The 14389-nt window shown below is 41.1% G+C and overlaps 1 protein-coding gene across 1 annotated transcript in view; it reads right to left on the bottom strand.

The window, feature by feature from the left end:
- The window catches only part of LOC115153048 (DNA nucleotidylexotransferase), a 138519-nt gene that overhangs the window by 114820 nt on the left and 9310 nt on the right, over positions 1-14389 (bottom strand). Inside the window, exon 3 of the mRNA XM_029698078.1 lies at positions 7953-8060. Within this exon, the coding sequence (XP_029553938.1) occupies positions 7953-8060 (108 nt within the window). The remainder of the gene's footprint in view (positions 1-7952; positions 8061-14389) is intronic.

Raw genomic sequence — 14389 nt, 5'->3', positions numbered from 1 at the left:
CAATGGGGCTGTAGTGGAGCGGGTCGAGAGTTTCAAGTTCCTTGTTGTCCACATCACCAACAAACTATCATGGTCCAAACACACCAAGACAGTCGTGAAGAGGGCACGACAACATATTTTCCCCCTCAGGAGACTGAAAAGATTTGGCATGGGTCCCCAGATCCTCAAACATTTCTACAGCTGCACCATCAAGAGCATCCTGATTGGTTGCATCACCGACTGGTATGGCAACTGCTCAGCATCTGACCATAAGGCGCTACAGAGGGTAGTGCGTACGGCCCAGTACATCACTGGGACCAAGCTTCCTGCCATCCAGGACCTACATAATAGGCGGTGTCAGAGGAAATCCGTAAATAATGTCAGAGACTCTGTTTTCTCTGCTACCGCACGGCAATCGGTGCCAGAGCGCCAGGTCTAGGACCAAAAGGCTCCTTAACAGCTACTACCCCCAAGCCATAAGACTGCTGAACAATTAATCAAATGGCCACCAAACTATTTACATTGACCCCCCCCCTCCATTTGTTATGTACACTGCTGCTACTCGCTGTTTATTAACTATGTACAGTCACTTCACCCCTACCTACATGTACAAATTACCTCAACTAACCTGTACCCCTGCACATTGACTCGGTACCGGTACCCCCTGTGTATAACCTCGCTATTGTTATTTTATTGTGTTACTTTTTATTATTTTTTACTTCAGTTTATTTGGTAAATATTTTCTTAACTTTTCTTGAACTGCACTGTTGGTTAAGGGCTTGTTAGTAAGCATTTCACGGTAAGGTCTACAGTTGTTGAATTCGGCACATGTGACAAATAAAGTTTGATTTAGTTGATTTCTGATTGTCTTAAAAATATATATATATATATACACTTTATATATTTCCAACAATCTCCCCCTCGATAACCACCTCAGTGTGAAAGAGCAAAATGTCATGCTCGGATCCCAAATATTCTGTGGAAACATAATAAAATACCTTAACACTTCTCCCTTGTGCAAATAAAAATCAAATCAAATCCAATTTTATTGGTCACATACACATGGTTAGCACATGTTAATGCGACCCGCAGTTTGAAACTTGGTAGTGAGTGTTGCAACTGAGGACATATGATTTTTACGCGCTACAAGTTTCAGCACTCGGCAGTCCCATTCTGTGAGCTTGTGTGGCCTACCACTTTGCAGCTGAGCCGTTGTTACTCCTAGACGATTCCACTTCACAATAACAGAGCTTCCCCGGCCAACTGTAAGTGCTAACAGGGCAGAAATCTGACGAACTGACTTGTTGGAAAGGTGGCATCCTATGACGGTGCCACGTTGAAAGTCGATTTTATACACCTGTCAGCAACGGGTGTATCTGAACTTGCCGTATCCACTAATTTGAAAGGGTGTCCACAAACCAGGCACTTGTCTTCTCCCATCTGGACTACTGCAACTAGCTATTGGCTGGGCTCCCCGCTTGTGCCATCAAACCCCTGCAACTTATCCAAAACGTATCAGCCTGCCTGGTTTTTAACCTTCTCTAGTTCTCTCATGTCACCCCGCTCCCCCGCACACTCCACTGGCTTCCAGTCGAGGCTCACATCCACTATAAAACCATGGTGCTTACCTACCGAACAGCAAGAGGAACTCCCCCTACCTTCAGGCTATGCTCAAAACCTACACACCAACCCGAGCACTCCGTTCTGCCACCTCAGGTCTCTTGGCCCTCCCACCCCTATGGGAGGTCAGCTCCTGCTCAGCCCAGTCCAAGCTCTTTACTGTCCTGGCACCCCAATGGTGGAACCAGCATCCCATTGAAGCTAGGACAGCAGAGTCCCTGCCTATCTTCCAAAACATCTGAAACCCTACCTCTTCAAACAGTATCTTAAATAATCCCCCCCGATATTGAGGAAAAATGTACTTTCTATGCCTGTGACATGTGTTTGTCTCACCTAGATATGCGCTAACTGATGAATGCGCTAACTGTAAGTCGGTCTGGATAAGAGTGTCTGCTAAATGACTAAAATGAAGAAAAATAAATAATGTAACTTCAACTTCTCCACATCTGCCTCCTTCATGTACACCCTGCATGTTGGACAGGAAGAAGCCAAAGCAGAGTCTTGCCTCAGTATGTTTTGTGGTACCCCTCACTAGACCTGGTTGCATCTGGCACTGAATCTACTACCAAGTCATGTTTTATTCTCATGGTTTTTCCTTGCTTTGCAGTAATTGTTCAGCAGTCTTATGGCTTGGGGGTAGAAACTGTTAAGAAGCCTTTTGGACCTAGACTTGACACTCCGGTATCGCTTGCCATGAGAGAGCAGTCTATGACTTGTGTGGCTGGAGTCTTTGACAATTTTTTTGGTCTTTCCTCTGACACCGCCTAGTATATAGGTCATGGATGGCAGGAAGTGTGGCAACAGTGATGTACTGGGAGGTACACACTACCCTCTGTAACACCTTATGGTCAGATGCCGAGCAGTTGCCATACCAGGCGGTGATGCAACCGGTCAGGATGCTCTTGATGGTGCAGCTGTAAAACGTTTTGAGGATCTGGGGACCCATGCCAAATCTTTTCAGTCTCCTGAGAGAGAAAAGATGTTGTCGTGCCCTCTTCACGACTTTCTTGGTGTGTTTGGACCATGATAGTTTGTTTGGACCATGATAGGGGTTCTGAATGTTTCAGCCGCCCTAAACGGGTACCTAAAAGGAACTTTGCAGCAACAAGAAGGTCTCCTTTTGCAACAATTTTAACTTGCTGCTGGGAGCAACCAACAATCTTTAAAAGAGATGGGATTCACCCTATTTCCAGCAACTGCAAACTGTTTTAGACATTGACGGTCTTGGTCTGGCAGTGCTCCAATCCTCCCTGTCATAATTAGCGACAGAGGACATGGAAAGCATATTATGTCCTATAGTGCAGTTAATGTAAGTAACCTAATTTATGTTCCTCTAACTCCCCTGAATACCATGTCAAGATCGTTTCATTGAGTATAAGATCTCTAAATAATAAGTTGTTCACATGCAATTTATTATTTCCAAATACATTGATATTTTCATGCTAACTGAAACTGAAGACAGGTTATGTATGAAAAAAACAAATGTAATCCATTTTTAGGTGTAATTTTAAGGCAACAAAATGGTATGACTGTCTCTTGGTACCCTCCTCTTCATTGACATTCAAGGCACTAGAAGCTGATTTGTTTAAGTCTTATTAATGCTAAATATATGCTAATTTTTGCAGTATTTGGCAATTATTGATAGACATTTTTTTATTATTGATATGTGTTTCTCTATTGAATCCTATGGGGAATTATTGATATAAAAAGTTCTAACTATTGATATCGATAATTAACATTCAATTAATTGTTCATATCAATACATACTTTGATATAAAAATGTGTCATTGATATCGAAAATTACATTATTGTTGTAAAAAAAATGAAATGATTAATATAAACAATACAATTAATATACCTGTATGTTAAAATGGCTTTCCATACTCTACTAGAGTACTAAAAGAGGTTATGCCTACTGTTGGCCCCAACAAACGGTCAATAGTAAATAGCTCACTGACCTCTGGCTCCTTTCCAGCCTGCTTTAAAACTGCTCTGATCCAACCTCTTCTTAAAAAGCCCAATCTTGACCCCTCTTCATTGAGCAAATATAGACCTCTCTCAACTTGCTTTCTTCATCTAAGATTTTAGACGCTTTCAAACAATTGGTGGCTTATCTGAGTATGAACAACTTATTTGGAAAAATTCCAATCGGGCTTCTGCTCACTTCACACAACGGAAACTGCTTTATTAAAAGTCCGTAATGACCTTCTGTTGGCTGAAGATGCCGGCGAATGCTCTATTCTAGTTATTTTGGATCTCAGTGCCGCGTTTGGTACTATTGATCATTACATACTTGTTGACCGGTTGGAGAGGTGGGTGGGAATCTCAGGAGTTGCCCTCGACTGGTTCAGATCATATCTATGTGGCAGATTTTTTTCAGTGAACATGCTGGTTCAGTGCCGTTCCCAGCACCTATTCACTATGCCTTTTGTCACCTAAGAATTATAGCTAAAGTCAAATATTTTACTCCAGTCACTGATCTGGAAAAAGGTATACATGCTTTTATTTCCTCTTTTGTCACGTCCTGACCCTAGTAAGATGTCATTTTCATTAGTAGAGTAGGGCAGGGCGTGACAGGGGGTGTTTTTGGTTGTTCTATGTTTTCTATTTCTATGTTTTAGTTCTATTTCTATGTTGGGATTGTTTGGGGTTGATCTCTAATTGGAGGCAGCTGATCCTCATTGCCTCTGATTAGAGATCATATTTAAGTAGGGTTTTTTTCTCTTCCTGTTTTGTGGGTGATTATATTTTGTGAGTGTGTTTGTTCCTCCTGCGTCACGGTTTGTTGTTTTGTCAGTAAGTTTATTCTTTGTTATTGCACTAATTAGTAAATATGTGGAACGAAACCGACGCTGCATTTTGGTCCACTCCTTCTAACAGCCGTGACATCTTTGAATGCATGTCTCAGTCAGAAATCTCTCCGTCATCTACAGTTTGTCCCAAATGCTGCAGCTCGACATTTAACAGGCACCAGGAAATGTAACCATATTATACCTAGTTTAGGTTCTTTACACTGGCTACCAGTCACTTTTAGACTACATTTTTAAAAAACAAATCACATTTAAGACTAGGGTTGGTTTAGCCCCATCCTATATCTCTGATATTTTATCTCCCTACAAGCCAGGAAACCGCCTGAGATCCTCTGGCTTGGCACTGTTGACCATTCCAAAGTCTAGGTTGAAAAGGAGACTGGACATTTAACTTTTTTTTCTCATTATTCTTCTGCATCATGAGCTTTACCCATTACCTGGATATTTTAGCCAGAAATCTGTTTTCTGTCAGTAGGCTGAAACTTGACCGCAAGTGGATCTTCCAGCTAGACAAGAACCCCAAGCACACATCAACGGTTAATTGAACATAAAATCAACATTTAGCAATGGCCATCTCAGTCTCCGGGCATGAAACCCATTGCAAACCTGTAGTTTGAAATGAAGAGGGCAGTCCATAATCGCAAATGAAGGATAACACGGATATGGAAGGATTCTGTTCTCCAACTCATCAAATATTTTAGAAAAAGGCTCAGTGCCATTATCCTCACAGAGTGAGGTATTGAAAACAGGGGTGTCAATCATTTTGACCACTACCTTTTTGAGAAAAAAAATATTACTTGTTAAACAATTGTTTTTCATCTTTATCAATGGTGTCAATAATTTCGGACCACACTATATCTCCACACTTTATAGATGTGTTCATCCTTGTAGAGAAACCTTCCTTTTCATGCTCTTTTGATATTTCACCAGACCTCCCTGGTCTTTAACCCTACTGCTCCCAGGATATTAGGATTTAGTTGAATTACTTATCCCTTCTCCACAGCCACAGGTTGAACTGACATTACAGTAATTATCTCAAATAACACTTGTGAGTGATGTATGTTGAAGTGGAATAATGAGTGAAACATCAGCCTGATGAGTGAAGAGAGACTGGTGATTACAGAGCTAATGCAGTGGAAAGGAACAGGGGAAGGGGAACCGAGCACCACTCCCACTCAAGTGTCTGTCTCGGTCTGTCTGTGTGGGTGTGTGTGGGTGTGTGGGTGGGTGGTATGAACATGTCGCATGAATATGTGTGCAAGTGTGAGAGTCTGCATGTGTAGTCAGTCAGGGAGAAGTGAAAGTCATTATGAAACAGATGTCTCCATATGCTCCCAGTAAGCTCTGCTTAATAAGGCTTGGAGAAACTCTTCATCACCAAGCACCAACCTCCCACACACCAAGCCCCACTGGAAGTTTGAGATCAGATCAGCGGTAGTCAGAAGTTCTACAGCTGTACCATCGAGAGCATCCTGACTGGTTGCATCACCACCTGGTATGGAAAGTGTTCGGCCTCCAACCGCAAGGCACTACAGAAAGTAGTGCGTACAGCCCAGTACATCACTGGGGCCAAACATCCTGCCATCCAGGACCTCTATACCAGGCTGTGTCAGAGGAAGGCCCAAAAAATTGCCAAAGACTCCAGCCACCCTAGTCATAGACTGTTCTCTCTTCTACTGCACGGCAAGCGGTACCGGAGCACCAAGTCTAGGTCCAAAAGGCTTCTTAACAGCTTCTACCCCCAAGCCATACGACTCCTGAACAGCTAACCAAATGGCTACGCAGACTATTTGCATTGACCCCCCCCCCCCACACACACACACACACACACACACACACACACACACACACACACACACACACACACACACACACACACACACACATACACACACACACTTTTACACTGCTGATACTCTCTATGCGTAGTCACTTTACCTCTACCTACATGTACATATTACCTCAATTACCTTGACTAACCTGTGCCCCCGCACATTGACTCTGTACCGGTACCCCCTGTATATAACCTCGTTACTGTTATTTTATTGTTGCTCTTTAATTATTATTAATTTTTCTATTTTCTTATTTTTTATTGTGTACTTCAGCTTATTTAGTAAATACTTTAAAACGTAGTTTTTCTTAAAACTGCATTGACGGTCAAGGGCTTGTAAGTGAGCATTTCACTGTAAGGTCTACACCTGTTGTCTTCGGCGCATGTGACAAATAAAATGTGATTTGATTTGTTTTGATACACTACGCTCCCATAGACTCTCTCAAGTATTCCCTAACTCCAAGTAACTTTATCTTCATTTGAAGTGCTTTTGATCACCTTGGACTCTCAGCAAAACAGCCCTCACAGTGCACATAAAGACTATATTACACACTGGCAGAAAGTATTAAAAACTGGTAATGAGATTTATCTGAAAACATATTTTTTGAAAAATGTTTGTGAGAAGGCGGCATTGTTATAAACGTCACCGCACACAAAGCAATGGCAAGCTGCAGTGTGAAGGCTAGTTTATACTTATACGACATGTCTGTAGACAATAAGAATGCGACAAGTATCGCTGGTCATTCTAGTGGAATGTCTTTAGACCGTTGCTGCGACTGTCAGCTTCCTTGTCGCACAGACATGAAAAAAAGTATCTGCGACTGTCTCAACATCCGTTGTCGTGGCAGCCGGACTGCTACAGTAACCAGAACAAATCTTCTTGAGACAAGGAGTTCTAAAATTCACAGACAGACCTTTTATTTCATCACACTGTGGTAGTAAGGTATTTTCTGTAATCTTGCCATTACTTTGAAAATAATTATGTTCTTGGGGTTTATTTTCCTGTAATAATGAATTAAAAAGTAGCTAAAGTGAATACGTCATCAGCTATACTCTGGTCATTATTTGAAGTGACTAGCCAGCTAGCTAGAAAACTAGCTAGCAATGAACCAAAACATTGTTTAGAAAATTGCTTTTAGTTGCCTGGCTTGCTAGGTTGACATTTACTGGATTAATTTTTAAAACGGATGTTTTTTTTGGTGTTGTCCACAGACATGCCGATCGACGGACTGTAAACCAGCCTTCACACTCCCTCACATCCTGTCTGAAAACGTGTGCCTCCAACCCCCCCCCCCCCCCCCCACCACTTTCCCCTGGCATTGGCCACTAGCTGCCCGATGGCCAGATGGCATAGAGACAGGTCCGTCATTGTTGGTGAGAAGCTTTACATCAAGTGCCCATCTCAGTGTGCCATGCCTAGCCTCAGGGTCAGCCCATGCCAGCCTGTGTCAGTCCTCGTGGGCACCTCAGCTGTTCTGCCTTCATCATGGCCTATCTGCAGATGCTTCTCATTTGTAGGTTAATTTATCTGATTGGGGTCAGCGTCGGTGCATTGGTGTGTGAAGGAAGAGACCCCAATCAGAGCAGAACTGGTTGGGATGGATGCTTTGTGGGAGCAATGAGCGTGTAATAGCCTCACAAAGACAGAGGTAGGGACATGCAATTGAGTAAGAAGGTGTGCTTGTATGGGTGTGTGTTCTGTTTTTCCTTACTGTGAATATCTTGTTGTGATTTTCCGTGGTCGTCCGCCTCTGACATGCGTATTGAGAAACATTGGCCACAGCAGTGGGTGGAGAACAGTCTGTCACTGTGGGTGTGTTCTGTATACAAAAACAAAAAAAATGTATTTGAATTCATCGGGAAAAACTTGCTCCAGTAGGAGTGATGTTCACCAGCAATCCAATGACAAGTCACCGCATCAGCCAGAGTTTCTGGATCATACAAAATGTGACAAAAGGGGATTTCAAAAAGTTACATGAAATTGTTATGAGTTCTGAAAGCTGAACAACAATAAAGGAGGTTGAGAATGTGTCACCAAGGCAACAGTCTAATGACACTCATCATACAGTCTGGTGGCATCCAAATCCATTACTCCAGCTAACCAGTAACACAAAGAATTCTGCAAACCCATAATCCAATGTGCCTCTTGTAAATTGCTGTTTCATTTCCTAAGAAGAAATTGTCCATTTGTGATGTATCAAAAGGATTACATATGTAATATTAATGTTCTCGCAAACAATTAGACATCTACAATGGAACATTGTGTCTGTGAAAATGACCTAGTGGTTCAGGAACACTGTGACAGAAAATAATTGTAAGGAGGTAATGCCACCATGCTGTGTTGGCGGAGATACATTTAAAGAAAGAACAGGCGTGTTAAAAGGAAGATAAGGAAAAGGGCTTGGCATCTCTCAGGTTCTCTCACTGGATGGATGAATAAATCAGTAAGGGATACAAAAAAAATCATCAGTTATTCCCTAGCCAGAGGGCTCTCCTGTTCTTAAAAAAAAAGCATTGAATAGCTCTGAATATATTTCATGGCACCAGATTTTATGCCAATCAAAAGTGAAACTTACTTTCTCCTCTCTTATACAGATCAGAATGTAACATTAAAAAAATGTGCTGCCTTTGTGGTAGTTTTAATCCTCTGACTAACCGTTCGTGTGTGTCTACACAGACTAGTGGTATCCACACAGAGAGAGAGAGGTGTGTTCAGGCCGCCAACTAGGGTTAGGGGTCACAGAGGCATCCCCTCCTACGGGGGGCACTAGCCCTAACTAAACAGAAGATTGATGACAGCCACCACACAGGGACAACAGGTGTCTCTGTGTTCACAGGACTTACGCATCTCTTTCCAATCTTGCAACCATTCCCACAATCTCTCACTCACCGTCTCCTCTCTCCTTGTTCTCACCATCACCTATTCCACATCCCACTCACGCAAAACAGCCACTGTAGGATGGAAAGCGAATTGAATTTTTTATATCAATAATTCAATATTTTTTTATATCAATAACTACATCGGACGATACTCGTTCACTCTGCTCGTTCATGCTGCTCGTTCATGCTGCTCGTTCATGCTGCTCGTTCCGTGGGTAAGAAAATACTCCTACCATTGTCTCTCCCAAGCATCTTTGACCTGTGTTTTGGCTTACTGCCCCGCATACTGCTTGTATCCGCAACACTAACATGTGAGTTGGTAATCTCCCGCTCGTTTAGGTAAGTGCAGCCAGGGTCCATACAGTGAGCAAGTTCACTGTTTATCGTGCATGTGTGATCTCACTGGTGCATGTGTGAACAAGTGTGTGTTGCTTGAGTGTGTTTGCCATTTCACTGGCGGAGCTTGTTTTTGGGAGGTGGGGTGTCGGTTGTGTTCGCAAACTCTTTTTAGCTCACAACAAGCTTGTAGCATGGCTAACACAAAAAAACGCCGCAAAGCTCAATGCGAAAGAGGAATACGTTATCAAGTACTACACTCCATGAACTACTCGATCAACAAAAAGAGTTCTAGAAAGATCTAAAAGATCTGCAGGAAAATACACTTTAAGTCCTTCCTGCAGCTCTTTATAGATTCTACACACAAAAGGGTTGATGATCTGTAATGGAATTTAAACACAGTTTGGAATTTACGCTGTCGGAGGTGGAGGAGATAAAGGTCACGAATGTCACCTGCCAGACCGCATTCAAAACCATGTCTGAGGATTTCGCAAATTTCCAAACACTTGACAAGCACTCTTCCCAAAGGAGACTACCTCGAAAACCGATCGAGGCGCAATAACATTTTAATCGATGGAATTGAGGATGTAAAGACCCATTAGATATTAATGAAGAGAACAATAAATATAATGATTGTGTTGATACAAATTTAAATTTCCTGAAATTTACCAGAAATGATTCTATCACTTGTGATTACTATAATGCTAAGCAATTTAACAACCTGTATAGCAGTTTATCTAATTCCAAGACAAGCTTATTTTCTAACTTTCATTTGAACGTTCGCAGTATTCTTAAAAATCGTGATCACCTTGTTCATTATCTGTCTTCTCTCTATCATTCATTTTCCTTTGTTGCCCTTTCAGAAACATGGTTAACTGAAGAGACAACCATGGTTTTATCACATCTCCTTATACATCTCCTTATAATGCTGTTCACCACTGTAGAACCTCAAGAGTAGGAGGAGGAGTGTCCATTTTTGTTCATAAACGTTTTCAATTCTTTGTAAAAGAGAACCTCGCACTTACATCTGATAACATTGATGATGAATCTCTTTTCATAGAAATTCTCTCTGGTAAATTGTTTATTGGTAGTTTCATTGATATCCTTGCATCAACTTTGGATTTGATTAATAATGAAGATAAAATGTGTTTTCTATTGGGTGATTACAACATAAAACTTATTTAAAAGTGATGAACCCCTCACTGACATCTGCCATGTTGAATACTTTATACTCCAGCTATCTGTATCCCCTCATCTATAAACCCACAAGATTGATCAGTTCATCTGCACCTTTATTGATCATATTTTTGCATATTCATTGAATAATGTGGCTAGTACAGGTACCCTTTATACTGACATTTCTGAGCACTTCCCAATGTTCCACTGATCTTTGGCAGCTGGAAATTAACATATGGGAATGATTAAAGGCAGAATATTTAACAAAAGTAATTGTGAACACTTTAAGATGTTGATATTTTAATGGGGAAATGTTTATTACCAGACTTTTCTCACATCTTCCAATTCTGGATTTCACCACTGCTTTCCCTTAGTTAAACCACATAAGAAAGCAGGAAATGGGTTCTGTAAACCTTGGAATTCCCTGAAAACTCACAGGGCTGAGCTTGCTTTATGCAGGTTTGCATCGTGTAGTCCTGCCTTATCCAACTGTAGGCCTAATTCAAAGTCAACACACAGTCTATGTCAGCTATTGTGTTTATTGATTAATTCCAGTTAATCATTTTGGATTAAAAAAGTCTAGATAGCCTTGTCAGCCCAAGTTTGAATATTAACCAAATTTGATCCCCTCCACATTTTCTCACAAACAAATGGCCTATAACTAGGCCTACAGAACGTTATCGCTTTGTTTAACCTGGCCAGAGGGACAGGGTGCATAGCAGGCTAGACTATGCAGCTGCTGTTGTTAGTAGCCTACAGTTGATCAGAATGAAAAAAAGTATAGTTTCCATGCAATACAGCATGTCAGATCACTAATGTTTAGGTGCCTGGAGTGATGTTTCATCACGCTTGCTAAATAAATACTAGAGGAAAGTGGAGAGTGCACCTTCAGAGACCTGCACTTTCCTTGAATCTGATTGGTCAGACACACACAAAGCCTGCAGCAGCACTCCAATGTGAAGAACAGAGAAATTGTGCATGAGTTCACAAATCATGAGGCAAATCGACAACAACAAAAAACATACTTTGCCCCTCTTTTTAATTATTTGTGTCGATGTACTGTATTTTATATAAAATAAATCAAAGTACGTTGAAAAGTGCTGGGGCAAATGCCGCCTGGCCACACGTTTTCCGGCAGCCCGGCCATTGTTAATACTTGGTTGAAGAACAATTGGCAGCCATTCCATGTGTGAATCATGTTGAATAAGATGAGTATTGTGTTGGCAGCATCATGTTATGGGTATGCTCGTTACCGGTAGTGGCTGTGGAGTATGTTAGGATCAACATATATATATATATATGAAAGGACCAAAGGACAGGTCAAAAGTTAGAGGAAAATCTGCCATAGTCTTCAGAAAACCTTGACGAACAATTACACAAATTCAAAGGTGTTCCTCAACGGTCTAGTTGTCACGCCCTGACCTGAGAGAGACGGTTTATTTCTCTATTTTGTTAGGTCAGGGTGTGGGGTGGGCATTCTATGTTTTGTATTTCTTTGTGTTGGGCTGAGTATGGTTCCTAATCAGAGGCAGCTGTCTATCGTTGTCACTGATTAGTAATCATACTTAGGCAGTCTTTTCCCACCTGTGTTTTGTGGGTAGTTATTTTCTGTTTTGTATTTCATTACCTGATGGAACTGTTTGGTTTTTCGGTTTGTTGCTTTGTTCTAGTGTTTTCATTGTTTACTAAATATAATGAGCACTTACCACACTGCGCTTTGGTCCCCTCTCTACGACAGCCGTAACACTAGTCATTTCAGTCCTGACATAAATCTGCTTGAAAATCAGTGACAAGTATTGAATATTGTTGTCCATCAATGATCGCAACCAAATTTACTTAGCTTGAGTAATTTTAAAAAAAACAATAGATACGTTGCCCTAAGAGTTGTGCAAGGTTAGTAGAATCTTATTCAAAATTATTCACAGCTGTAATGGCTGCCAAATGTGATTCCACCAATTAACTCTGGGGTGTGAAGACATACAATCAAAACACTTTATATATATTTTTTTTTAATGTATTAAATATAATTTGACTTTCAGTTTGAGAAAGAGGAGTAAGTTGTGTAGTTCTATAGGAAAAACAATCAAATGTAATAATTTTTTCAATTAAAATTGAGGAAACTAAATGAGAACTGTGCAAGGTGTATTTAACAGCATGCAAATGTAATCCCGCCCCATGAATGTCATTATCATATAATGTTTTAATATTGATAAATACTTTGATATAAAACATTAGTTATTGATATCAGTAAATACATTTATGGAGTGTACAAAACATTGCTCTGCTCTTTCCATGACATACACTGACCAGGTGAATCCAGGTGAAAGCTATGATCCCTTATTGATGTCACTTGTTAAATCCACTTCAATCAGTGTAGATGAACAGGAGGAGACAGGTTAAAGGATTTTTAAACCTTGAGACAATGGAGACATGGATTGTGTATGTGTGCCATTCAGAGGGTGAATGGCACACATTCACAGATTCCCATGTGTATCAAGAAAGGTCCACCACCAAAGGACATCCAGCCAACTTGACACAACTTTGGGAAGCATTGGAGTCAGCATGGGCCAGTATCCCGCTTTCGACGTCTATGCCCAAAGGAATTGAGGCTGTTCTAAGGGCAAAAGGGGTGCAACTCAATATTAGGAAGATGTTCCTAATGTTTTCTACACTCAGTGTATGTTTCCCTACTGATATGTACCTAACGGAAATATTAAATTTCAATAGTTTTTTAATAGGTAAAATTCCCCTCAGACACAGTGTGCAGGGTGAAATATATATGGTTGTAAAACGCATTGTTTTTATAGTGTTAGGAAGACCCTGAGGCAAAAGTGTTAGCAAAGCCAGCTCTGAGAATATTGTCTCTCTACACAAGGCTCTTAAATAGATTTATAACTCTCAATTGGAAGCGTGGCACACGTAAATGCCATGGTGTATTGCCTTGTTCAATTTAGAATAGGGATACATCACGGGATAAGCAGTAAAAGAGGCTTGTGGTTACCTATGGAGACAGGTCGATAAACGTTAACGTTGCATCATTAGCTCAGCTGCTTAATGACATAGCCACCAGAAATCTATTGATGGGCCAGATTTGAGCATTTCATATGGAATCGCACGAATGACTGCGCAGGAATGGGAAATGGGACATTTTCATATCCGTTGTTGCAGAACGTTGGCACACACTCATCATATCTTTGCATAATGTTGTCAGAAAGGCAGGCTTGCGAACCCTTTTGTGATGAGGTTGGTGGGAAATGGAACTGGATTCAAATACTATTTGAAATATTTCAAATACTTTATTTGCTTTAGCTTGTCTGAAGTGTCAGATGGACTGGGTTTGCACATTTGGGTCTTTCTATTGGTTTCATTACGCCAGGCAAGCTCAATCCAGCCTAGCTAAAGTATTTGAAATTATTTGGAATCACATTTGTACCCAGTTATGGTAGGAAGAAGAGAAGAACCAGGCAGTATATTTCTTTATCTATTGCAGATGCCTCCACAGTGCCTTCCAGGAGAAACAAATCTGTGTTTTGGTTAGGAGCGAGCTCCGAGCCCTGATGTTACGCTGATGGGTCTATTTGACATGCGAGAGCATTATGGGGGATCCTTCTGCCGCTGTCAAGCAAACTGAAATGTCTTAATGTGAGTGGAGGCTAGAGAAAGTTAAGTGTTCTCTCTACAATTCCTCTCTTTGACACACACACACACACACACACACACACACACACAACCTACACAATAAAGCGCCCCCTTAAAA

This window comes from Salmo trutta, chromosome 18 (assembly GCF_901001165.1).
Source record: "Salmo trutta chromosome 18, fSalTru1.1, whole genome shotgun sequence".
Taxonomy (NCBI): Eukaryota; Metazoa; Chordata; class Actinopteri; order Salmoniformes; family Salmonidae; genus Salmo; species Salmo trutta.
This window is presented reverse-complemented; position numbering and strand designations above follow the sequence as displayed.